The sequence below is a fragment of the Pristis pectinata genome, chromosome 3, assembly GCF_009764475.1.
Source record: "Pristis pectinata isolate sPriPec2 chromosome 3, sPriPec2.1.pri, whole genome shotgun sequence".
In the NCBI taxonomy this organism is placed as follows: domain Eukaryota; kingdom Metazoa; phylum Chordata; class Chondrichthyes; order Rhinopristiformes; family Pristidae; genus Pristis; species Pristis pectinata.
Genome location: NC_067407.1, coordinates 84,902,677 through 84,930,588, shown reverse-complemented (window position 1 = coordinate 84,930,588; position 27,912 = coordinate 84,902,677). Strand labels below are relative to the sequence as shown.

Below are 27,912 nucleotides of genomic sequence, written 5' to 3'. Positions count from 1 at the left end.
TTTACTCAGAGAGTGGTGAGTGCGTGGAATGGGCTGCCGGAAACGGTGGTGGAGGCTGATACAGTAGGGTCTTTCAAGAGACTGTTAGATAGGTATTTGGAGATGAGAAAAATAGAGGGCTATGGGTAAGCCTAGTAATTTCTAGGGTAGGGACATGTTCGGCACAGCTTTGTGGCTGAAGGGTCTTAATTGTGCCGTAATTGTTCTATGTTCTAATACATGAAAAGAACAGAATGAATTGCCATGATGCACAGACATTGAATTAAATGTTATACATGGTGACTATTGTATTTTCACTAGCCTCTGCCAGTAATGCTAAAGTGTACAGTGCAACTTTTCACTGCTTTTAAATGTCTCGAAATCCTTCTCTTTACTTCCCTCAAAAATACAGCTAACACCAGAACTCGTTATCTGGAGTGCAAAAGGATGTAGATTCAAGCCTTCATTGCTGAGTGAAGATCAACTTCCAACTCTAGTTCAGCTTCCTTACTGGAAGACTGAATGTTTCTGGAGATAAGGAAAAGACTGTAATAACAGAGCCAAGTATTGAGAGTACTAGGACTGGGAAAAAATCTATAATTTCTAGAAACACAATAAAGTATCTGCATTCCACTTCTGAATTAATTTCTGTATTCCACTGAAAATCCAGGTCATGTTTTCAAGAAAATAAAAAGAGCATGAAAGTCTGAATAAATGAAAGTCTGAAACAATGAAAAGGTGTGGACATTGCATTTATTTTGAGACTGTTAATAAAAATATAATTTTAGTAGTTTTTATGTTTTCAAAATACATTTCTATAAGACCAACAAAAACTGTTGTGTACATTTGTAAAAATGATGATGTCACAGTATTTTTGAATCAACTAAAAGCTATGTTTGTATAAATGATAATTCATTCTACTAATGAAGTAAAATTTCTGCAGAAATGAGATGCATTTCCATACAATAAATATGCAAAGTGACAAAATATCATCCATTTAATATTTGTAATAATGTTATTAAATCAAGGAAAAATATTTGCTGAAAAATGTTCGCTTCCTTCACCCGACACTGGGTAGAAACTTCTCCAAATGCCTCAAATCCATATACAACCCACACTTCCACAGTGGACTCCTACTTGTGGATGAGCACAGATAAAACTCAGTTGAAGAAACCAGCAAACTGACATCAAATTTTATTTCTTTAATTTCAGACATCCAACATCAAAAAGTGCATTAAACTAATCCACATGCTTCTTTTCTGTCCCCACAACTGATTTTAAAGTAATCTTTTACTATATATATTTAGTCAACATGTTCCTGGTAGAAATTCTTAGATTCATATTTCTAATGGGTTAGAGCCACAAATGGCAGGATACAATTACAAGCTGACAAGTTTAAATTTGAAGTTTCCATCATGAATTTAAAAACGAATTTATAACTGCAAAGGCAAAGACAAAATAATACAATTTTAAAATGGCAAGTAAATGTCTGCATATTGTGGTCTAATTCCACCTGTTCTCTCACCACTTCAACTAAAGTCTCTTATGTAAACTCAACTTCCCTTTGTAATATTACAGAGATTATTTGTAGATTTCGATTACTTTTTAATCACTCTCCCAAGCAACGTGTACACCAGAGGATGGTGACTATTGTATTTTCACTAGCCTCTGCCAATAATGCTAAAGTAGTACAGTGCAACTTTCCACTTTTTGATGACTCAAAATCCTTCTCTGTACTTCCCTCAAAAATATAGCTAACACCAGAACTCGTTATCTGGAGTGCAAAAGGATGTAGATTCAAGCCTTCATGGCTGGGTGAAGATCAACATCCTACTCCAGTTCAGTTTCCTTACTGAAGACTGAATATTTCTGGAGATAAGGAAAATAATCAGAATAAACAATTCAGTTCCACTTCTAACTCAAAGGTTAAAAAATTAAGTATCCTGAATGTATACAGCACTGTCAGGAATGACTAGTATAATTTCCAATCCCTACCTTCCCCCCCGCCCCCCAACCTAAAGACTAAAAATGTGCTTCATCACAAGTAATTAAATACTTCCAACACCTATACTATATTGATCTCTAACTTAAAAGACATACCCCACAGAAGTAATGTCATTTTAGTTTCCATTGCCTTTGTTTTCCTTTGACGAGGTCAAAATAATTCTACAAAGGCACTTACTGTAGGAGAATGTTTGGTCTGAGAGGCAGACTCCCGATTAGCCTGCAATTACATGGTTTGGAGCTGATAAAGCCTTGGACCCTTTTTTAACAAGTAACCCTGATCATTCAGAGAATGGATAAATCCTTCAAAGTCAGATACCTGCATAATTTAAGACAAAACATTATTGAAATTTAATCTTTATCTGAGATTACAAAGCACCCTAAACATACAAGGCATCCCAAGGCTTTTTGCAGAGAAATACTACAAGAAAAGGTCAGAATATAAATGAGGATATTGAGGGAGTCAGAACAATTCTCCAAGGTTAGGTGAAAAAGATGGGTTTGCAAGATGTTTGAAGGGAAAACTGATTTTGGGCAATAGTTTTGAGTAGGACGAAAATGACTGCAAGTTACACCAAAGGTGGGCTGATAGAGCAGTCAAAAAGTGAAGTGTTGAATTGGGATGAGGTGGGGTATGGAATGTTAAAAGGCAGGGATGAAGACAAGGGAAAGAAGCTGAAGAAAGGTCATAAGAAACAAACAAAAGGAACAAACAGCATTTATATACTTTTCACCTCAGGACATCCAAATTAACTTCCCAAGCACCATAGTACTTCTAAATTACAAAAGAGATTTACCTGTATTTGTATCTCTCTTGCTATTTCCTTGAGTTGTTGAAATTCAAAAATAGTTTTATAAGTCTGTTCTGCTGTTCTGTTCAAAGCAGCCACAAATCGCTTTGCCTGGGATCGTTTGCTCATACCAGATCCATGCTGTGAGCGCTGAAAGTCTAATCTTCCAAACTCATCAGAGAAAGTATCTAATAAGCTGTGAAAACAAAAAAGGTGATTTACTGAAACAAAAGAAATACATTAGCCCTATAAAAGAAATGAGCAAACATGCAATATATAACTGTCCAAACAAAAACCAGTATGACAGAAATGAGTTAATGAAATTCATCACTTAAGAATTTTACTGCATTATGTTATTGATAAGGTAATGGCTGCCAAAATGTTAAGTAGGTTTAATTGGCTGTATGACGAGCAAGGTACTTCATATTTTTTAAACCACTGATCCTTCAAATTAGTATAAAAACTAGAATACTATGCTGATTTCTATACATTTTTAATTTTACTTTCTCATCTGGTTGGGAAATTCAATTTCTTAATAATCTGTGCCACCATTCAAAGCACTCCATCAAGCTACCAATTTATATTTATAACTCAGTTAATCCTATTACAAACTAAATGGGATTTTACAAATTTATATGAAGCTCCAAGCCACCTCTCCAAAATACTAGAATAATCAGACCAATTTTGGACTATACATTCAGCTCTAAAGCATAATAACTTTCTGTTTTACTTCTCCAACATGCTCTTGCAATCTTAAAAATAGGGAAAGAATTCATAAGCAGAAAACTGAGCATGAATGACCTTTTGTCTTTATTATAAGGTCTTTGAAATAAGCCACCCAATTGTATTCAACTTGATATTATTTAATTACAACAATAGCCCTCCAGATGTCCTCTCATTAGATGTCATGGACTTGAAATGCTAATTCTGTTCCTCTCACGACTGATACTGCTTGACTTGAGTATTTTCATAAGTTTCTGTTTTTATTTCACATTTCCAGGATATGAAGTTTTCCTTTACAACTCCGTTCACTGCCAACATTAAACATAATTATGAGGAAGAAATGAATTAGCCTGTGTTCATGTTATGTTTCATAATGTAGCCTTATATAAAGAGCAAAATATGCACTTTAATTACTACTTCTCATCCTGTAAAAGAATATTTGAAAGATTACCTGTGTTTCATGATCTCCACAACATCCTCTGCATCACCTTTTGTTGCATTTTCTCGAAGTTCTAATCTTGCTCTTGCCTTTCAAACAAAAATAAAGATTTCTTCTCCAATATCAAGTTGAACTGAATAATAATGTATCCCACTTTTAATGAGACTACTGAAAGTGAGGTTAGGATTGAGATTTTAGAAGAAAATGCCAGAAAACTGGACTAATACAATTGAAGTCATTATCAATAATGATGTACTAGAGGAAGCCTCAAGGCAACCTTGCCTATCAGTTCTACCCTCCCAACCTGCGCCCTGGACTGCCAGTTTTGCCACTACATCTCAGGTTCAGGAACACTTTCCTACAACCATTAGGTTCTTGAACCGAGCGGCACAATCTTAATCCTACCCCAGCAACAGAATACTATGGACCACCTCATGCACTAACATGGATCTGTGTTTTTTCACTAATGTCTTGTTTTGCACAGTATTTTTCTTCACTGTCTTGCATAATTCATGCACTATTTATGTTGTTTGTTGTCTGAATCTACATGCCTGTGATGCTACTGCAAGTTTTTCATTGTACCTGTACCTCTCCATACTTGTGCATATGACAATAAATTTGATTCGACAACACGCATTGGTAAATCCAGAAGTGAAATATTTGGTAACTTCTGCCTTCAAGATAATGTTCAAGTAAACATCATAATTTTTCAAATCAATAAGAAGTTGTTAGGAAACTTTAGCAAGGTGGGGACTGTAGAAAGGATGAGCAACCTAACCATGGCACCGTGGTTCAGGGATCCATTTAAGAGGGGGGAAAGAGAAGAGAAGAGAAGAGAAATGTAGATGTAACTGGGGATAGTATAGTCAGGGGAATAGACACAATTCTCTGTCGCAAGGATCGAGAGTCCCAAAGGCTGTGTTGCCTGCCAGGTGCCTGGGTTCAGAACATCTCATCTGACCTGCAGAAGAATTTGGAACGGGAGGGGAGAGATCCATTTGTCATGGTCCATGTGGGTACCAACGACATAGCAGAACCAGTTTCCTTGTTCTACCTAAGAGAGTTTGGGCAGCAAGGGACTAAATTAAAAAGCAGAACCAAAAAGGTAATAATCTCTGGATTGCTACCTGAGCCATGTGCAGATTGGCACAGGGTCAATAAGATCAGAGAGTTAAATACGTGGCTCAAATATTGGTGTGGGAGACGTGGGTTTGAATTCGTGGGACATTGGCACTAGTATTGGGGAAGGAAGGAGTTGTTCCGATGGGACAGGCTCCATCTGAACCATACTGGGATCAGGGTCTTTGCAAATCACATAACTAGGGTTGTGGATAGGGCTTTAAACTAAATAGTAGGGGAGTGGGTTCAAAATATTGGAAAAGCATGGATAAAGTAAACGGAAAGGAGAGGTTATTTAAGTCCCCAAAATAAAGAACAAGAGAAAATTTAGAAAGGGATTGAATTTAACCTCAAGCAACATTAAGACAAACTTGAGAAGAAGGGTGGCGAATACAGGACTGAAGGTGTTATATTTGAATGCACGCAGTATACGAAATAAGATAGAGGAGTTTATAGCGCAGCTAGAAATTGGCAGGTATGACTTGTGGCCATCACAGAGTCGTAGCTGAAAGGTCACAGCTGGGAGCCAAACATCCAAGGATACACATCCTATCAAAAAGACAGGCAGGTGGGCACAGTGGGTGGGATGGCTCTGCTGGTAAAAAATGAAATCAAATCCTTAGCAAGAAGTGACATAGGATCAGAAGATGTAGAATCCTTGCGAGTAGAGTTAAGAAGCTGCAAGGGTAAAAAGACCCTGATGGTTATAAACAGGCCTCCAAATAGTAGCCAGGTGTGGGGTACAAATTACAACAGGAGATAGAAAAGGCATGTTAAAAAGGGCAATGTTATAGTGGTCTTGGTGGATTTCAAAACGCAGGTAGACTGGGAAAATCAGGTTGGCACTGGATCCCAAGAGAAGGGATTTGTAGAATGCCTACAAAATGGCTTTTTAGAGCAGCTAGTGGTCAAGCCCACTAGGGAAAGGCAATTCTGGATTTGGTGTTGTGTGATGAACCAGATTTGATTATGGAGCTTAAGGTAAAGAACTCTTAGGAGGTAATGATCATAATATGATGGAATTCACCCTGCAGTTTGAGAGGGAGAAGCTAAAATCAAATGTATCACCGTTAGAGTTGAGCAAAGGTAACTACAGGGGCATGAGAGAGAAGCTGGCCAAAGTTGATTGGAAGGGGACCCAAGCAGGGATGACAGTACAGCAGTAATGCCAGGAGTTTCTGGGAGTAATTTGGAAGACGCAGGATCATTTCATCCTGAAGAAGAAGCATTCGAAAGGGAGGATGAGGCAACTGTGGCAGACAAAGGAAGTCAAAGACAGCAGAAAAGCAAAAGAGAGGGCATACAATATTGCAAAAATTAGTGGGAAGCTAGAGGATTGGGAAGCTTTTAAAAACCAACACAAGGCAACTAACAAAACAATAAGGGGAGGAAAAGATTAAATATGAAGGTAAGCTAGCCAATAATATAAAAGAGGATACCAAAAGTTTTTTCAGATATATAAAGAGTAAAAGAGAGCCAAGAGTGGCATTGCACTGCTGGAAAATGATGCTGGAGAAGTATCAATGGGGAACATAGAAATGGCGGACAAAGTGAATGAGTATTTTGCATCAGTCTTCACTGTGGAAGACACCAGCAACATGCCAGAAATTCAAGAGAGTCATAGGGCAGAAGTGGGTGTAGTCACTATTACTACGGAGAAGTTGTTGGTAAGTTGAAAAGGTCAGAAGGTAGATAAGTCACCTGAACCAGATGGACTACACCCCAGGGTTCTGAAAGAGGTAGCTGAAAAGATTGTGGAGGCATTAGTGGTGATCTTTCAAGAATCACTAGATTCAGGAATGGTTCCAGAAGACTGGGAAATCTCACATGTCACTCCACCCTTACAGAAGGGAGGGAGGCAAAAGACAGGAAATTCTAGGTCAGTTAGCCTGACTTCAGTGGTTGGTAAGATTTTAAAGTCCATCATTAAGGATGAGGTTTCAGGGTACTTGGAAGCACATGATAAAATAGGCTTAAGTCAGCATGGTTTCCTTAAGGGGAGATCTTACCTGACAAACCTGTTGGAATTTTTTGAGGAAGTAACAAGCAAGAAAGACAGTGGAGGGTCAGCGGATGTTGTTTACTTGGATTTTCAAAAGGCCTTTGACAAGGTGCCACATGAGGCTGCTAAACAAGATAGGAGACCATGGTATTACAGGAAAGGTACTACCATGGATAGAAGATTGACTGATTGGCAGAAGGGAAAGAGTGAGAATAAAAGGGACCTTTTCTGGTTGGCTGCCAGTGACTAGTGGTGTTCTGCAGGGGTCAGTGTTGGGTCCGCTACTTTTTATGTTATACAGTATGTTAATGATCTGGAAGACGGAATTGATGACTTTGTGACCAAGTTTGCGGATGATACAAAGATAGGTGGAGGGACAGGAAGTGTTGAGGAAAGCAGGGAGTCTTCAGAAATACTTGGATGGGTTGGGGGAATGGGCATGTAATACAGCATAAGGAAGTGTATGGTCATGCACTTTGGTAGAATGAATAAAGGCACAGACTATTTTCTAAATGTGGAGAGAATTCAGAAATTGGAGGTGCAAAAGTACTTGGGAGTCCTAGTGCAGGATTCCCTAAAAGTTAACTTGCAGGTTGAGTCGATGGTAAAGAAGGCAAATGCAATGTTAGCATTCATTTCAAGAGGACTAGAATATAAAAGCAAGGAGGCAATGCTGAGGCTTTACATGGCATTGGTCAGACTGCATTTGGAATATTGAGAGCAGTTTTGGGCCCCATATCTAAGGAAAAATGTGCTGGCATTGGAGCGGGTCCGGAGGAGGTTTATGAGAATGATCCCAGGGATTAAAGGGTTAATGTATGAGGAGCGTTTGATGGCTTTGGGCCTGCACTCACTGGAGTTCAGAAAGATGGGGGGGGGGGGGGGGGGGGGGGAGATTCTCATTGAAACCTACTGAATATTAAAAGGCCTGGATAGAACGTACATTGAGGGGAGGTTTCCAGTAGTTGGAGAGTCTAGGACCATAGAGCACAGCCTCACAATAGAAGGACGTTCCTTTAGAACAGAGATGAGGAGGAATTTCTGTAGCCAGAGGGTGGTGAATCCGAGGAAATCATTGCCACAGATGATTGTGGAGGCCAAGTCAGTGGGTATATTTAAAGTGGAAGTTGATAGGTTCTTGATAGTAAGGGCGTCAAAGATTACAGGGAGAAGGCAGGAGAATGGAGTTGAGGGGGAAAAATAAATCAGCCATGATTGAATGGCAGTGCAGACTCGATGGGCCAAATGGCGTAATTCTGCTCCTATGTCTTATGGTCTTAGGTTAGGGATAATATGAGACAGAATGCCACAAGTAAAATTTTGGGAGGGTTGGAATTTGACAACTAGCAGCTCTAGAGGCTAGAGAGTCTTAAACAGTACTGAATAATATATCCGTTATACAGCTCAGCCTCATTTGAGATGCGAATGCAAAATTTTGGAAAAGGAAATTAATCTATATATTAGTCATTTAGCATTATGTACAATTCCTTTATTTAAAATGATATTTTTAATAACCAGATGACTGGGTATTCCAGGCCTCAAATCTGACAGCTGAAACTAGGGGAGAAGGGGTGAATCCATGAGTTAAGTGATTTTATGGTATTGCTTCTAATCCAGAAAGAACATAAGCATTTCCTGATGCTTACCAGAAATCACCACCTGACCATCCAATTTCCCATTTTGACCCCAGCTGCTGACCCAGACCCCACTCAACCACTGGGATGTGCAGCCAAATTCTGATGCCTCCCTCCATGATCTTTCTCATCCCACACCTGCTGCTCTTACCAGTTATGCCCTTTGAGGCAAACCTCCAACCCAAAAGGCATGAAGCTTGTTATATCAAGCTTCACACTTAAAGGAACCCTGCAGGTAAGTTCTGCAGGACTTCTCAGGAAACTAACATTCCCCACTAATTCTACAGGTTGAAATTAATTTGAGTAATCTTTCCCAAAAGAAGTGCAGAATTTACTCAAATAAGTCACAACATTATGCTTTGAATAATACTCAATTTCAATGCTCTCCATCTGGTTTCAAGATCAAAATGAAGAACAAGGAAAATGGAAGATTCTGACATACTTATATGTTGTGTTTGCTTTTGTCAAATGTAAACTAAGCATCACCAGATGCCCCAAGAACATTTTTGTGCACTTGATTAAAATTAGGAACTTGTTCTGTGAATTGAAGAGTCCACAATTTTCCTCCGAAGTCTTCCATGCATCTGACAAGCTAACATGTAAAATTGGGATATCTCCTCCATGAATTTATGTTGCACGTGCATGCATGGGCTAAACCTGCAGAAAAAGCTTTGCCAAGGCATTAGAGGCATGCTTTGGCACAACTTAAAAGAGGATCTGCCAGAGTGTGAAATCTGGTGCTGAAAAACAGTTTTCAGTTGGGTCTACACTTAAATTAAAAATATAACCTTCATTGTGACTCTTGCTCAATGACCCCCAACCCAATTGCTTCTCCCACATAACTATGACACCAACCCTCCACAATTTTCAGGGTCCCCACCTCATCGTGACCATCCCCCTTCTTCACAGCCCTCTCTCTTATAGCACAGAATGTATGGTTTTACCCATTGGAAAGGATTTGAAGTCTTGTACCTCACATACACAAAAGAATTTTGTAGTTTCAGGCCCTCTTAAGGAAAAAAATCTGTTGGCCCATTGAATGCTTCCCACTTAACACATCTTTCCAGGAAGCAAAGAATTTTTTAGCTTTTGAAAATATATGCATATTTACCTCTGTGAGCCTTATAAGAGACTCCAGTTGTCTTGTGGTAATTGGAGTACTATCTGGACCTTGATTTTGTCTCCTCAACTCTAGGTAAAACTCTTGAAGTACTTGAGCTGCTTCAGCAGATAACTTTGGACAAACATAATGACGTGCATATCCTACATATTTTCTTAATAACTGATGAGGTATAGGATCAAAATATTCTCCAGAGGAAACCTTTCAAACACAAACACTTTAGATGACAATGTTATACTGTGAAGGAAACAAACATCAGATTTCAATTTACAGTCAACCATGGAAAAAGACATCCCAGTCAACAACACTAAATGCACTGTAGCACTAAATGCACAAGTAGTTTCAGAGGATTACTCAGCTTCTGAAATTCAATTTTGGTGGCACAGTACAATGCACTGATGCTACACTATAGAAAATTTATTGCTGCTGACAGGGAATTAATTTATAGGTATGTGTATTAAATTACCCAAAAAAAAATCTAGACACTTGTTTCAAATACAGAATGCTACTTGTTTGGAGCCTAGAATAATCATAAAAGCCACACAAATGAATTAATATCTGATACTAGTTTTATGAGCCAGTATTCATTTACCCATATCCCTAAGTACTAAATCCACATTGTCTCCCATTTCTTACCAATTGAAGGCTGTCCAGGTGTCATGGAACAGTATTGCCCTCTCAGCACTTAGCTAGAGTAAGCATTAAAACTATGACTCACAGACAAGTACAGAGAAATCACATCTATTCTGTCTCAGTTATCTACTTAAAGATCAGTCTTAGAAACACATTGTGAAGCTCTATTATGATTATTATACATCTCATCCACAACCCTAGTGAAAGTGATCAAATATCCCAACTGCGAAAATGTCTTAGTTGTGCCTCTAAACTTGACCATATTTACACCCAGACACCTAGTGATAGGATACGCTTCACCCAATATAATGTACATTTTCCCAGAAATTTCTCAATTCTAAATTTTGGATTTTTAGGGTCTCCATAGCATTTTAACCTTATCTGTACAACAAGCAGAAAATTGTATTTCAGTTTTGGGTTAATGGCTGGTGAGAATTTAATACTTTAATTCCAGTTACCATCAAAGTGCTGTCTTATTCATGACTATTATCATACAATTATATACAGGTCACATAAATACTTATGGTTTCATTATTTATGGATATATTTGTACCTTTAATCTGTCAGCTAAAGGTCTATCTGGTGCACTTTCAAGAAATGAACCATTCGCATCTTGTGTGCTTTGACGCGAAACTGAGGCACTGCTCAAGACTGCCTTTTTCCCAGCATGCAAGGCCATCACGTGCTCTGAAAGAAGGTTGTCATGATCTTCGTTTGGAGTATCAAGCAGAATAAATACCAAGTCGAATCTTGAAAGAAGGGCACTACCCATTCTATAATATTAAATATAAAAATGTAAACTATACGCTGTTAAGGTATTTTTGCATAATTTCATTCTGTAAAAATAGAACACTGATTGCCATTGACATGCTTAATATTACTCTACATAAAAAAGAAAAATCAAATGGTTATCTTAAGGAAGCAATATTTTTTAGATGTTTGAATAACCTCAGACGATTTTGTTAAACTAATAAATTTTATCGGATTTTTGGAAAAAATTAACTAGTTGTAGCTTTTTAATGCCCTAAATTTAGCTCCCTCTAGCTAGTTGCTAAGGCTTATGGAAAATTAATAAGGAGAAATACATCTATTATATGAGAAAATTATATAAAATCACATACATCTATATTACATAATATGGAATGCTGGAAGGACTGCCTGTCACACTACTTGAACTGTCAATGCATCAAACTTCCTTATACAAGCACAACTTACTTCAAGTTCTCAGACACTGTTTTCGCTTTACTGTAGTGACCTCCTACTGGATTAGCAGCTGCAAGAATTGAAGTTCTGGCTGGCAAATTGCAAACGATTCCAGCTTTGGCTAGACTAATACTTTGTTGCTCCATGGCTTCCAGTAAGGCCTGGTGCTGGTTTCCCATTTTATCAAATTCATCAATACAGCATATCCCTGAAATGTGTCAGAGAAAATTTAGTATAACACTCTACCATAACAGAAGAAATTTCAATTATACCAAAATAAATAATACTAGTAGTTTCTGGCAAACCAATAAGCCTACAATAACATTGCTACTACTGTTTTGGAACAAGGTGAAAAGAAAGCTAAACTTAAACTTGCTGAAATACATGCTGAAGCTTCAGGATTCAAATCTGAGTAATAATGAAATGCAGATTGTGATGGCCTTGCTGACAGGCCTAGATCTTATCCTAGCACTAGTCTTTCAAATATGACGCCACTATTCAACTCCGTGCTCTGCCAGCTCTTTGAAAGAGAAATCTAATTTAGTCCTACTCTCCATCCTTTTCCTCATAACCCAACAAATTAGTACTCTTCAATTACATTTTCAATTGGCTTTCAAAACTTATAGAATCTTTCAAGTTCTAGTTTCCAGATCTCAACAATTCTTAATGCATAGAATAGTCTCTTGATTTTCTGTTTAGTTCTTTTGCCACTTTTATCAGACAGATTAAATGTGCAGAAATATCCAATAATAATGAAACAGCAAAACCAGAAAAATCTATTCTCATAATTTTGAATGGCTGTTTTCCCCACAACCTTTCCTGCCTTTAGGAAAATAATCCCAATATTTCTTTAATCTCTACTCATAAATGAAGTTCATCATCCCAGATAAATTTATTCTGTAAACTTTCCAATGCCTTGTTAAAACTCTGACCTTTTCACCGAATCATAGTCAGGAAGCACAGAAACAGTTCTTCAGCCCACCAAGTTCACGTTCCCATTCACAATCATCGTATACTAATTCCATTTTTATTCTTCCCATATTCCTGTACATTACACCAATAACCTACACCGCAGTGGGAATTTACAGGGGCCAATTATCCTACCAACCACGCAACTTTGGGATGTGGGTGGAAACTGAAGCAACAAGAGGAAACCTATGCAGTCACAGGGGAAATGTCAAACTGCACACAATCAGCACCAGAGGTCAGCATTGAACCTTGGAGTAAGAGGCAGTAGCTGCACCACTGTGCCATAGAGGGTCAAATAGTTATTTGTAAATGTGACTTCTTAATATTTGTACTCACTGCCACCAAAGTAAAAGTATCCCATACACTTCTCTCAGCTGCCTCATCAACCTTATCTCCCACCTTCAGCAGCCTGGCAAGTTGAAGAGATATTACGAAGTTCTTCAACAAAGGGTTGGGGAAGGGGCTTCATTGGATGAGGCTCACAGAAAGCATTACAAATTTTTTTTGAATACTCTAGTGCAATTTTTTTCTGCACTATTGTGTGCAATTATGCATCAGAAATGTAATATTTTAACTTACAGTCACATTTATTACACATATTAAGAGCAATTAATTGACAGCCCAATTTTTGTTCTTGAGTATTGGCATTGAACTTGTACTGCACCCAAAGAAGCATGTTAATGTGACACAAGGTCATTCAGCTGCAATCGTCCTTCATTTGTGATGATATCATGTGCAACAGAGGTACGTTTAAATCAGGAAATTCATACAAAGGTCTTTTCTCTAGGATTGCTGCCTCAGCAGAGAGCGAAGATTACAGAAGGTTTGGAAGCACGTTAGCTAGCAGAGAGGGGAAAAGAGAGGATTGCAGAGCTGTTGGGATCAGGGCAACAGTCCATAGGGAGGGGCAAGAAATTGTGTGTCAGGAAGTTGGCAGGTAAAAAAAAACCTGAGGACATTGTTAGTGGAGAAACAGTGAAGTCTGAGAGCAAATCACTAGGAAAAACAAAACACTTGGAAGGGTAGCACAGTGGCTCAGCAGGTGGGGCTGCTGTCTCACAGCTCCAGTCACCTGGGATCAATCCTGATCTGTGGTGCTGTCTGTATGCAGTTTCCATGTTCTCCCTGTGATGGTAAAGGTTTCACTTCACATCTTCAAGACATGCGGACTCATAGGTTAATTGTCCACCGTAAATTGTCAGTAATGTGTAGGTCAGTGGTAAAATCTGAGAGGTGTCGATGGGAATCTGGGAAGGATAAAATGGGATTGGTATAAATAGGTGCTTGGTGGTCACCATGGAGTTGATGGGCCAAAGAACCTGCTTCCCTGCTGCAAGAAAAATGGATACCTCTGAGCACGGTCAGAGCTGCTTTAAATAACACCAAGGCTCAGTCCAACTCCTTACTTAAGCTATTTCACTTGTGCATACCTCACAATTATGTGGAAGTTATTTCAAGACAATCACTGCATGTCTTCAATATCACTGCGCATGCACAGACCCAGAACAAAAATCCAGAGGTGTATCAAATATTCAATTTTGTTTGTGATCAGGATTTTGATAACGATTTCTTTGGCTATCATACATAAATTTTGTGTTACAACATTTCTAAGCTATGTTGAAGTATTTTTTTTATTCCCCACCCTATCCCATAGTCACAAAGTAAATACAGCCAAGAATTCAACTTATTTCCAAAATCTAATCTACTACTCGCACCGATTTTCCTGTTCCTTTTAAATAACTGGCAATTATAAACAGACAGCATCTCACAGACTAATGAATTAGGCTAGATTAATTTTACAATTCTTAAACACTCAACCAAGTACTGTGGTCAGAAATACACTCAATGAACTTACAGTTGTATTGTAATACCCAAGTTTTCAATCACTGACATCTAATTTGTGAATTACCTTGATCACCAAGTACAAGAGCCCCTGCTTCCAATGCAATGTCTCCTGATCCACCGTCCCGAGACAAAGTGACAGTAAGTCCTGAAGTGGTGGTGGTGTTGCCACAGACATATACTCCCCGTGGGGCAATATTGCACACTGCCTAAGAATAAAATTAAAAGTAGGTGCTCAAGCACAAAACAGGGCTAAATATAAAGTGAAAAATTAGCACCACAGTTCTACAGTCAATAGCTGGTAGAATCAAAACAGTCAACATGCTCCCAAGTATCAAATCTTAGCATTTATTATGCTTTTAACATTTCATAGTACATTATTTCCAATAAGTATTCGCAACCAAATAAGTCAAATAAAATGCCCAACTATAGATTTGTCAACAATAAATTTTAGCCTACAGGGAACATCTGAGTAAATAGAAACAAAATAAATTGACGGTATAAAGGACTCTATCAAATTCAGATTTATAATTTAGTTTTTGCAACAGGTCCTTGATTTTAATGATGTAGTCTGCAAGAAGGGCATACAAGTTACAGCTTAGGCATTTTAAACATTTTCAGCCATTTACCAGAGTTGTATATTCTCCCAAGCAAAAAATAAAAGCCATTAAGTTGCCCTGAAATATTACTGCATGAGGATTCAACATATGTGAAGTTACTTCATCAATATTTTTTCGATAGAAGAGAGCACAATTCATATGTGGTATCAAATCATTTAAATATGCCTTGTTTCATAAGTGAGTTTGATAATGTAGAGACAACAATGAACTTCCAGGAATGGATATCTTTATTCCAACATTTTGCTTAGTTTGCCCACTATAAACTGCTTTGGAATCAGCCTATCTCACTTGTATACTGAACTTTATCCAATGAAAGCAAACAGCTGAACGGCATGAAAAATTAAGTTTTTTACAATGTAATAGTATTAGCAGACAGAGCAATGTAGAATTCAGTGGGGAATTAAAGAACAGCAATTACAAATCAGCATCAGCAAAAAAGACACTAGTCTATGTTTCTGCTTTCATTCACTATCACCCACTCCAGCGCCAAAATTTAGTTGTAAGATAACATTTAGAGAAAAATCAATAAGATATCCTCCTTATCTTAAAAAGATGCACAACCTTGAACAAGATATCAAATGACAGCTGACACTCCAACCACTGTGCCTTAGTCAACAACTCAAGATGAAAAAGCATTGAAGATATTTTGTTTTAAAGAAATGATTTATGCAAGTTTGAGAATGGTCAAATTTTCCTTTTTATAGGAGATATCCGTACATGATACTTGCCTGTAAAAGTTGGCTTTTTCCAAGTCCAGGGTCACCAACTATCAGCACATGAGGATCACCTCGAACAGGAATACGATTTTTATCATCCACATATTTTTGGCAGCCTCCAAAGAGTGCTAATGATAATCCTGCTTTGACAAGCTACAAATAATAAAAGAACTATTTACCTGAAGCTTTCATTATCTTCAAAAAAAGCTGAAAATATGTTTGAGCAAGGAAAAAGTTCTAATTTTTTTTAAACTAAACCATGACACTCACCTCGTGACCATATATAGCAGGGCATAGCGAACTACAAAACAAAATATAAACGTATATGTCTTTAAAACTGTAGAGTCATTCTGACAGGCAACTAAAGAAATAGGGAACAACATACTTAACAAATAATTTGAGAAGATTTTCTTCAGCTTGAATCTCTTGAATTGCATAAAGATCTTTAAGTGTAAACTCCATGGATGACGAATCACCAGAAACCTCTTCAGAACTCACATTCCTCCGTCCTTTACTATTACTTATAGAGTTGGCCTCAATATATAAGAGGAACATGCACTTGTCATCTTTGTTTCTGGATTTTCCTAAAGAGATGAAACAGAATAATGAGTGTATAGAGGACTAGTGTATTTTCTCCTAACTTCGTCACAGTTAATCAAAAGAACCAATGGAGTAAAAACTGCACAGAATAGGAACAGCCTCCCACATTCATGTAAACCTCTGGGATAGAATGCTACCAGTTTCTTTGGCACAAGTTCATAAATCTCATAAACAGGTTTAAAATGGCACAAGACCCTTATTTTGATTTTGGAATGTGGACGATTGCATTAAACAAAAGCCAATGATGAATTTGCCACTGGTAGAAAAATACGGATACAGGTGTTACTATTCCCCTTTGTTGTGGAAGTGTGAGTGTTGCCAACTCAATTATTTTAATCAATTTGCAGATAAACAGCTTTTCTAGAATATGACGTGGGAAACCCCAAGTATTACTTTAGCCCCAGTAATTTGTTTGATTTAGACACTGCCACTAACAGCACAATGTCCTTTGTTATATCCACATGCAGCCAAAAGTGAAATCTGCAGCCACAAACTCAGCATTGCAAGTTGCAACACAAATTGCAACAAATATTGAAACTACAACACATCTCAATGATTTAGATTGCATTGCAAAATTAGCAGGATATGAATCACAGGATGACTTACTGCCTTGAAACACACTCCATTCTAATCAGTTCTCTGATATAAAGGAGACTCAGCGGCACTTGGTCAGGACTGTCCTTTCTTTGCTTTGGCGTCTCCAGATCAGCATTCAGAGTGTGGTATAGACTATTAGCTTGTAACTAAACTAACATAATCATTCCAGCACACATCATTAACCTAAATCATTTGAATCTTGTACAACAGAATCAGTTGCAAAAATCAGCACCATCCGACTTTGAAAAACAGTACTTCAAATTGAAAATATATATTCTTCCTAACAACATTAAGCTATTTTTTGATTGGTATGAAAGGTGGAGAAAAGGAAATAGCAATGTTGCAAAACAAAGTTAGACGGTTGCGTTAAATAATTTTAGTGCATGAATAACAATGTTGAGAGGGAGAATATTAAGCCTACAGCAATGGCGCAAGCACACACAGAATGGCTCATGAGGATCCAGGTGAGGGGTCAACATCTGTCAGAGAATGGGAAAAATGGCAGACGTGGTGGACTGCTGACAAAAGTTTCAAATCTTAAACCTTCCACAGTGGCGAGGGTCATTCAATGAATCAATTGGAACGGAGGCTGGGGCTGGATAGGCCAAGTGTTGGAACTGCAGGTGCCCCAGCCTGGATCTGAGAGATAGCGAAGCAACCCCACCCTCCAAGCCATCAATGTCAAATGCTATCATGTTGAATCCAGAGTCATAGCTAGAGTATTAAAATTTGAGACATAAGAGACTGCAAGTGCTGGAATCTGGAGCAAAAACAAACTGCTGGAGGAACTCAGCTGGTCAAGCAACATCTGTGGAGGGAGATGGACAATTGATGCTTCAGGTCGAGACCCTTCATCTGGACAGCATGATGGCTGAAGAATGACAAGTGGATCTCAACAGGAGCGACAAGATGACATGGTATAAAAGCGTTTTAAAAAGTATAGACTTTAAGATATTCTCTACTCCCCCTCACCAAGCTCCAGAAACAAATATGCCTACTGATTTTTGCAAATTACTAGTATTAATAAAAGATCGATATTACTTTTCCAGTTTTGTCGGTTTTGTCCACAGCAGGGTGTACTTTTTTGCAGTTCATCCAGCAACTTAAGCAGGAGCTTATGCATAAAGCATAACCAATGGATAGATCTTTTTTTGCATAAGAAGCCACAAAATACAACTGCACTTGGTAGCAAGGAAAAGATGTACAAGTAACTTGAACTGCAGTCATACCTTCACTACTATTTGCCACCTTGACAATCCCTGTGATAGTCACCATATCACCTGGAACACAGCTGTCTACCAAGTCCTGAACAAGTTCACATTCTATAGTTCGAGGAATTCTCCCAGCCTCTCGCTTATCATCTGACGCAAGCTCCTGGAGTCTGTATAACAAAAAAAAATAAAATACTTTAGCTACATTGTAAGTGGGCTTTCCAGACTGAAAGATTTGCTCATCTGTGTATGCCAGAAGTAAGTTAGTGCCTGCATTTCAAAAATGTCTCCCCAGAGAAAAATCGATTCTACAGTATCTCAACTACAAACTCGAACTCTCTAAATACAGAAAATTCAAAAATCAATAGTTCACTTACTTGATAGTTTGCCAGTCTACAGTAACCGTTAATGAAGAACTTCTATTCGGTGTAAATGATCGACTACGACAATCTGATGCTAAACACTAAAGAAAGAATTTAGAATTAGTTTACACATTTATTTATAAATTTATTAGTACTTTTTCTCTGCAATATCATGTACAATACCTTTGTTGGGAGTGTGTATTTCCCATCAGGAAGAGGTAGACTTTGAGTATCTCCGCATGTATTGCAAGTAAAGGCCATTCTAGTACAGAATGGTTTGACATTGCTGACACGGACAACAGTTCCACGCAAAGAAACATACTTTCCATAGCAATTAGCTCGCAAATCTTTCAGCAAAGTCAAAGGCTCATAGTTAAAGACCCTAAAAACGTACAAATATTGCATGAGTTTTACACATTTATTTTTTATTAATATATTTTAGATATATTTTCACACATTTTGTTTTATACATTTTATGCTGATTCTCTGCAAATTGCAAATGCAAAATGCAAGCTTTTACCATCACACTGGTAGGAGGAAGGTGATATAGTGATCAGGCAACACAAATAAACAAAATTATACTTACGCTTCCCTTTCAGAACATTCAGATGTTTCTGGTATACCATAAAATAAATATTAGGACAATAGTTTAAAATTGACAAAATGTACGTAATTACAAGAATAGTATAGTTACATTCAAACCTCAAAATTTGTAATATTGTTTTCCTGAAGTCCTCATTTTAGATTTACAGGCTTCAGTCTATTGTCTAAAAAGAGTAAACCACCTTCTCGACTACTAACTTGGACTGAATCAGATTGGTGTCAGAATTCTCTTCCATCCTAAATTAAGCCTCAAACTCCAACACCATCTATCATAAAATACTTACGTGAACTTTTGCAACATGATACATCTTTCCCTTTAACCTGCCTCTTCCATAAATTCTCAATGAACTACCCAAATCCTACCCCAAGCTCATAATATGTGCATTTTATTCAACAATTTTCATGAGACTAAAAAAGCTGACACTTGACACAAAGACAATTAATTCCTGAACATACATTCAATTAGGTAGGAGTAAAACCAGGCAAGAGCAGTCCTACAGAAAGAGTGTGATGAAGAATCACTTGTTCAACAATGTCAAATCCAATAAAGGACAAAGAAGGATTCTACAACATAACCATAAAGGACATCATTTGCAATCACGTGCACACTCAGTGCCATAAGTAGGCCAGAAGTCAATGAAAATTTCAACAGCTTTTGAGAGAGAAAGGCACAAAACTACATAGTGATGAAGTTAACCTTAATGTGACAAATTACTTTGCTCTATTAATACAGCACAAATTTAAAGGAAAGAAACATAATGATAAATAAAAATTTAGTCTGTGAATATATAGATTATATTTGTGGTTCATTGCATGTTTAAATATTGTTACGTTTCCAATAATAAAAAACATACAAGTGATCCTTAAATTGTATTCTTTTGCCCAAATTATTTCAGCCTGATTTAATGGCTCTCAAGAGCTTTCATGAATGGTTATAGAGCAGCAAAAGACTACAAAAATACCAGCTGTATTTCTTTATAATCACATCCACGTAGTATAGATCTAGATTTAAAATTCCTACTGTGGAATTAAATCTTAAATTATGTAAATATGAACAGCTGAAGGCAGTAAAACAAAAACTGAATAATTTTCTCAAAAGCACTTTATCAAATTCGAGAATTACAACATCTGGGCTACCTGAACAGAGGAATTCAAAATTCAACTGGATTGGTTTGGTCTGAACACAAAAATAGACCAAAGGAATTACAGAAACAACATTCTAGCAATTTTCTTTAACACAGTTTACTAAATGCTTCATAAATTCCAATTTAATTGTACTGGTTTCTCTATTCATTCTCTTTTTGTTTACCACACAAAATATTTCCTGTAAAGGAATTATTCATTGTGTTAATCTTCTTACACTATATACCCAAAACTGCTGCATTACAATTCTATAACCACATTGTCAAATTCTGTCTGTTCCAGTTTTCAGTTTAGCATGTTCTCATCATTTTCCTGACATACTTATTCTCCATTTTTGCATCTTCAGTTAGTGAATAATTTTGTGATCCTCTAATTATCACTTTTATGCAACTTGTTTTCCCTGTACTGCCTCTCAATTTGTAGTCACTTTTGTTATTTCTAGTTACTTCTTTCCTAATCAAAATGTCTCAATGATCCTTCTCTAAAGGTGTTTTCTTTCCAGTTTTATCAGTCTTATTTCACATCTAAGATGGCCAAATTACAGAAGTTGTTTCTAATAATTAAGAGGCATGCAAATTTCAAAGTACATATTGCACTTAAAAATAAATAATCTGCAGCATCTGATTTCAATGTCATGCGGCAGCGGCAAAACAGTTTCCTTGAAAAAGATTAGCAAAGACTAAATTTGCTATTGAGATACAATTTTCTGTATCATCAGACTACTTAATTATGTATTAGGCATTGTTTCCTAGCTGTTTGACTCATTTGTCATTTGGCCAGTGCCCATATCTGTTGAGAACAAAGCACTAATATTATTTCTATATACTAATGCAACAAGTTATGATACACTTAAAAAAAAATCATTATGTGGGGAACTTTTGGTTGGATATAGCACATGTCATATGCATATGTTGGAAAGTCACTGGGTTTGAAGAAATTGAGATTTTTTTGGTCTTTTTCCCCCTCTCTCCCTACCTTACTCTAATTACTAAATGGTTGTCATCCTTTCAAAGATTACAGCTAAGCTAGAATTTGTGAAGTCTGAAATCAGTAATTAATTAACCAATTATTTGGAATCATAGCTACACTTAATATAAAACTGTGTTGGTCTGACAGAGCAAAGATTTCAGTATACTGACAAATATTTGCTTCTCTTATGTTTATTATGCTGCACATATTAGTATGATGGTTACATACATAAAGCATTGAATTTAGAAAAATATTGACGGGATAACATAACTGTGGCATAAATACCTCTTAGTAAAGTATATCTGAAATGTTCTAAACTAGTATTAATAATGGCAGGTTTTAAATGGCAAATTGCTTCTATTAATGATGTTTAAACAATAACCTTTGGAAGTTTGATCAATAAATCCACTATCCGCACCAGACATGCTTTTACCTGATCCTTTTCATCTGATTCAAAAACAAATACAACCTTTCAAGAAAACGTTTTCATTTCAAGATTATTGTTTTAAACATACCGTACATGAATGAAAGGAACATTTACAATTGCAGTCTCTTCACTTGGTAGCCCTTGTTCCAACTGAGCAGCCTGCCTTTCAAGATCTCTCGTTATTACCTGAATCAATGTAGTATAAACAACATAAAGTTAGTTATAAGCTTTACATTAGTATTTAGTTTACTTTTGAAAGAGATATAATACAATGAGACTTTCAGAATAGTATTTTTACAACAGTAGAATTTTTGTAAAAGAAAGAATGCTCTTTTACTTTTAGTTTCAGAAGAAATAAAATAACAAAAAAATATCCATTTTGATCTTGTAAAATAATGAGTATTATTTGTGACTTAACATGCACAATTAACTGAGTGACTACACAAAGAGTTACAAGATACTTCACCTGATGAACTGCCAAACCCAGGCAATCCAACAATTTTTCTGGCGTATCCCTCAATTCAGTGGCCAAATTTGGCATGAGAACAGTTAGCTCCTTATCATTAACAAGCTCCTTAAAGTCAACCAGGATGCTTCCTTTCCTTTCTATTTCATCCTTTGGAGAGAAATATTTTATATTTTCAAATGAATTTCATTTTTTACTTCTCCTATTACTATTTGCATTATTGCTGAACAGAGAGCAACAATGAATTAAATTTATTTTCTTCTTGATTACACTCCAATGCAGTATAAGAGTGCTGCATGTCATTGCACTGACATATTAGAAAGTTTGACTAAGAAGCCTCCAAGAGTGAATGTGCACTTCTGATGTTTAAAAAACATAAATAGCCTCAGACTCTGTCATATTCCTAATTCTATCAACATTTTAAATTCACTGACTAAACTAAACTTAAGAAAATGTTTTCAATAAACACAAATGTTTTAAAAATACTAAACTAGTACCTCTTTATTCCCTAGTGTGCAAATCAAACTTCCCATTATGAAAGGCAACCCATCAAAAGTAAACATTGAAGGTCGAAAAATACATAAAAGTATAGGGTTGTGATGCTTACCTTGTCATACAAATCAATATGATTTGTGAAGAACTTTTCAAAAGCTTTAATCTTTTGTACAGAAGGGGAGCTCCCAACATAAACTTTAAAAGAAATTTGAAAATCTAATTTATTATAACCCTACAAGGAAAAAGTCATATTATCATTTGCTTTATGAATGTTCAGATTACAGAAATCAAGGATATTTAATCTTTAATATATTCATTTGCTTCAATGAAAGACTTTCGTATCAGGTAAAATACTTCATACCTATTGGAGTTAGCATTTTTCCGTTCAAAGCAAGCAATTCACAATCTCTAAACTTTTGCAGCCATTTCAATACATCAGCCTTGCTAGGATAAACTTGCAAGTATATTATGGCTCAACGGGCATATGGAGGCTCCTTACATTTCACCATGTACTGTATATAGTTCTTTTTTTCTTGATTTTCTTCTCCCATTTATCTTTTAATTAGGCATTTACAATTACAGGAAGTCCCTGGGTTACGAACGCCCGACTTACAAAAGCGTGTACTTACAAACCAACCTCCATAAAGCCTATTATTTTTTTTAAAAATCGAGTTACACATAATGGTTCGTACTAACGAACAGGCGGACTACTTTGCGCGACGCTCAAAACACTGCGCGTTTTAAGCAGTTTGTCGGCCCATGAGAGGACAATTGTTAATTAAGGCTCCTTCCGGTATGCAAGACATCAATTGGAACAAGAGTGTTAACCTTTAATCATTATCTTTTCTTTTCTATCTAAACAGTTTAATATTTATGATGTTTTGGTAAAATATATACTATATACTAAGACAAACATTTGACTAATTGACACTAGATATGAACTGTACGTAACTGTTCTGACTTACACACAAATTTGAATTAGGAACTGACTCAAAAACGGAACTCATTCGTAATCCTGGGACTTCCTGTATATTACTCGCATTTAAAAGTTTTGCAGATTATCATTGAGCAGAGCTCTATTTTTAAAAATACTAGATTCTAGTTTGAAAGTGGCAACCATATGTGTGATTACCTTGTCTACCAACTGCTCTTGCATCCACAATATTGACATAACTAGCCCAGTTAATCATCAAGTCAAAATGAGTTAACAAAATCAGTCTGTCCCAAAACGTTGGTGGACTGTTTTGTTGAAAATCAGGTATGTGGTTCAGCTTCCTCCCTTGTTGAAGGAAATCATAACCTAATATTTGCAACATCAATTCTACCTACAATTATCAGTTCAAGTTCCGCACAGGATACTTTATCACTGATGGTAAGAATGGATCTAAGCACTGAAAGTTCCAAGTTACCGAGAGGAGATGGGAATGTGCAGTTGAGGTTACAATCAGAATAGCCATGATTTCATTGAATGGTAGAGTTGGCTCAAAGGGGCCAAGTCTCCCAGTCAGAATAGCCTAATCTTATTGAATGGTAGAGCTGGCTCAAAAGGGCCAAGTCACCCAACCAGAATAGCCTTATCTCATTGATTGGTAGAGCTAGTTCAAGGGAGCCATCAGGCAAACCTGCTCCTAATTCATTCTGCCAATCAGATGACAGATATACAAATGTTTGATATATTTGAAAAAATTTCAAAGTATTAAAACTTTCACATAGACACTTGCAATTATTTGCAACACAATTCCTTTTGAAAGTTTTACCTTCTGAAAAATAAAGGTTCCAACCCTTATAGGGTATAAACTCATTCAAAGTTCCTTGAATTAGGCGAGAATGAGGCTTTAGCTGTTGAAAACCTAAAACAAATGATGTTTTTCATTAATCAAAATTGCTTGCAAGGTGAAAAACAATTTTCAACATATTTTCAAATAACTAATCTGTGATTCTTGTAACAAATTACTATAATAGCATCATTTGTAGATTTACAATGCATAACTAGCTGAAAATAGACTCCAGAATATTTAGCTCCATACAAACAAGTGCTGGAAACAAATAAAGTCAGCTTACATGATTGAACATGATTTCAATCTTAAACAATCTTAGCTAACATCAACAGTAAATGAAATTTGCTAGCAAGTGTAAATGCATGGCTTCCAAACACAGTAAGTTAATTAAATCATTTTCAGATGGGGATAAACATTTTTTTCCTGGAGAAAGTGTCTAATTTCACCTGGACTTGATGTCTTTTGCTCCTTTATCTATTCTCTGAAATATAGTCAACTTGGCTAAGTTTAAGTCTTGGCGGAAAAGGCCCAATGGCATGAAGTTAATTTGCCCCGAATGGGCTCTTTTTAGATTGTTAGTGAATGAAAGGGGAAAACTGTTGTGCAACACTGATTTTTTTTTTATTTTCAAGATGGGGCTGTGGAACTTTGTTAGAACATTGGTTACTGAATCTAGATGTAGAGTGCTCCTGCTTTTGGAGGCCTTGTTGCTGACAGACAGCTTTAATGGCTGCAGCTGTTGTTATGTATTGTCACTCACTGATATTTTTACCCTTGAAAGAAATCCTTTCTATTCAGTGCTAAAACTGCAAGTAGCTGAGAAATTAGAAAAGGAAGAAAAGTGAACTTGAAAGGTTATTGGGTACCTTAACTTATGGTCTTCAAGACACTATTGCACTTTTAATGACAGCATTTGCTTACCCCCCCCCCCGCCCCCCCAAACTTAATAAAATCAACTAGTTTTAAAATGCAAGTCTAGGATTCTGCATGATACTCCCTGCCAAGTTTTATGCTGATCCTCCAGTGTAATTTGAATCTGCTCTCACATGGCAATAAAGTAAACCCAAAAATTCACTGTTTAGCCATGTGAGAATTACACTTGAATTTAACAATTAACACTTTTTGATGCACACTAATTCGTGTAGTACTTCAGAAGAAATTTTATGCATATTTAGTTACATGCTCTGCTTCTCCTAGTACTTCTGTGTCAAAAATAATTAATCTTGAAGAGAGAAAAGTTTACACATTTCATTTTAAAGCAAATTATTTTTTTCTCTGCATGACACTCAATTTAATGTTTTCCCCTACCATTTTCCCAGATAAGTGATGTTAGTATTGAGGAATAGCTATTTTTTCTCATTTCTGTCACCCACTCTATTATCACCCCTTTTGCTTTGCTCCACCATCAAGTTCTTAATTGGACCACTTGTCCACGAGGTAGAAATATTAGCTATGAAATTTTCTGTGGCCGTCACAAATTGACACAAAATCCATGTTAAATGATTGGCATTTAATTATCCCTATCCTTCACTCATTACAGACCTTTCCAAATGACCCACCACCTTCCCACTTTTTTGATCCTTAAAACCTGTTAATTCTCCAATTTTTCCCAGTTCTGATAAGACATTATTAACATGAAACATTAAGTGAAATGTTGCCAGTGTTTTCTGTACATTTCAGATTTCCAGCATTCACAATCACAAGGTTAATAAAGGTTTTGGCATCTATTTGTGCCAACAACAGCAAAAAAAAGTGCAAGATTAGATTATTCATGCTAATAACAATAACCTATATTGCAAGTAACAATAAAATTTTTCTAACTTCACTGGTCTAAGGCAAGTGAATACTAGACCAGAGAAATGACAACAAAGATAAATCAATAGGTTGGTCAAATAAATGAGCCTTCGAGAACAACTACACGAGAGGAAAGGGTTGTAAGGACTGAATTCCAGCAAATGGAACCGAAGCGCCTCAAGGGGTGATACACAAGAAGAAAACACAATAGGAAAAGTGGGAGGAATATTTTTGCAAGCAGTTATAGGAAGGGAAAAATAACACAGAATAGAATTAGAATCATGAAGAAGGCACACCAGTGGCTCCACTTCATTAGGAATTCGAGGAGATTTGGTATGTCACTAAAGACTCTTGTAAATTTCTACAGAAGTACGGTGAAGAGAATTCTGACTGGTTGCATCACTGCCTGGTATCAAGGCCCCAATGTAGACTCAGCCAGCTCCATCATCAACATAACCCTCCCGGCCATCGAGAACATCTTCAAGAGGCAGTGCCTCAAGAAGACGGCATTCATCATTAAGGACCCTCACCATCTGGGACATGCCCTCTTCACGTTACCACCATCTGGCAGGAGGTACAGGAGCCTGAAGACCCACACTCAAGTTTCAGAAACAGTTTCTTCCCCTCTGCACTAGATTCTGAACAGCCTGTGAACCTATCTCATTATTCCTCTTTGCACTATTTATTTATTTTTTGTAACATAGTAATTTTTACATCTTTATATCTTCACTGTACTGCTGCACAAAACAACAAATTTCACAACTTATGTCAGTGATAATAAACCTGATTCTGATTCTACATTGGAGATAGTGGACAATAAAAAGCCAAAACAGTGCATCAAAATGGTGTGTTGATAACCATAGAATTAGGGCAAGACTGGAAAGGTTTAGATGAACTGAAGCTTTGGGAGATTGCAAAACAGGTGGTTGACTGAAAAAGGTGCAGTATCACGTTAAGTGACAAAAACGCGTGCGGGCTTTAACTTTATATTTTTTTTCCCACTGAAGATGAAGTAAGTTACAGAGTCATGAGAAAAAGCAATGAGGTGGGATTGACTGGATTACTTTACTGAATCGGTATGAACCCTATAAATTCCTTAATTCCCCGATTCCATGCCCCGGGCACGATCAAACATCCAAGGATGGTGTCAAATGCATCAAGGTTGAGTAGGCATAAAGTTTCTCAGCCGGTGAACATATAATTTTACTTAGTGTTGGTCTGGTGGAGCAGCTGGTGAAGGTGGCACCCCACAGGCCAACTCGGGAATAATAGCTAACGCCGTTTCTCTCTGCCCGACTTGATGGGTGTTTCCAGCCTTTTCTTTCAATATACGTTTCCGATTTCCAGCATCTGCCGCTTTTGTTCTGACTTTCACCGGACTTACTTCCGTCACCCCGCCTGGATTTGTCCCAGTTTCCTCTTCCTCGCCAGGGTTTCCCCTTCCATGCACCGCCGCCAGCCCCTCTGGCACCCCTCCAACTTCTGCCGCCTCTCCAACCGGACGACATTGCAGACCTTCCCCCTTGTCTCCACTCAAATTGCCCCGAGGGTAGCCGGGCGGGAGAACGTCCTTCCCCGCTTTGCCTAAAACCGGTTCACCGGCGAGGCAGGGGGACCCCGCGACCGACCAGCCAGAGCCCCGGGCAGCCGTTCAACGTCCGACCATTCGAACC

The 27,912-nt window shown here is 37.2% G+C and overlaps 1 protein-coding gene across 4 annotated transcripts; it reads right to left on the bottom strand.

The window, feature by feature from the left end:
- Positions 1-714: 714 nt before the first annotated feature.
- On the bottom strand, positions 715-27,764 carry mcm8 (minichromosome maintenance 8 homologous recombination repair factor). 4 transcript variants are annotated; one of them, XM_052010636.1, is made up of 19 exons: positions 27,624-27,764; positions 24,425-24,517; positions 22,780-22,862; positions 22,173-22,322; positions 21,795-21,892; positions 18,748-18,946; positions 18,580-18,665; positions 18,221-18,372; positions 16,180-16,378; positions 16,065-16,095; positions 15,803-15,947; positions 14,526-14,663; positions 11,660-11,855; positions 10,998-11,217; positions 9,803-10,012; positions 3,949-4,025; positions 2,781-2,970; positions 2,162-2,302; positions 717-1,848 (listed from the first exon to the last, which is right to left on the bottom strand). In XM_052010636.1, exons 1-18 carry the CDS (start codon positions 27,745-27,747, stop codon positions 2,210-2,212), a joined length of 2,484 nt encoding a protein of 827 aa, XP_051866596.1. In that variant the 5' UTR covers positions 27,748-27,764; the 3' UTR covers positions 717-1,848; positions 2,162-2,209. The 4 variants fall into 4 exon arrangements, with proteins under 4 accessions (XP_051866595.1, XP_051866596.1, XP_051866598.1 ...); XM_052010638.1 differs by having other exon boundaries at positions 728-1,115; XM_052010637.1 differs by having other exon boundaries at positions 728-1,112.
- Between the last annotated feature and the right edge of the window lie 148 nt (positions 27,765-27,912).

Coding starts and splice junctions, on each gene's coding strand:
- mcm8 (XM_052010635.1), bottom strand. CDS start 27,747: ATGTCGTCCGGTTGGAGAGGCGGCAGAAGTTGGAGGGGTGCCAGAGGG. Junction 22,323..22,779: donor ATATTGATTTGTATGACAAG/GTAAGCATCACA, acceptor TTCTCTCCAAAG/GATGAAATAGAAAGGAAAGG. Junction 4,026..9,802: donor CTCTTATAAGGCTCACAGAG/GTAAATATGCAT, acceptor TTTGTTTGAAAG/GCAAGAGCAAGATTAGAACT.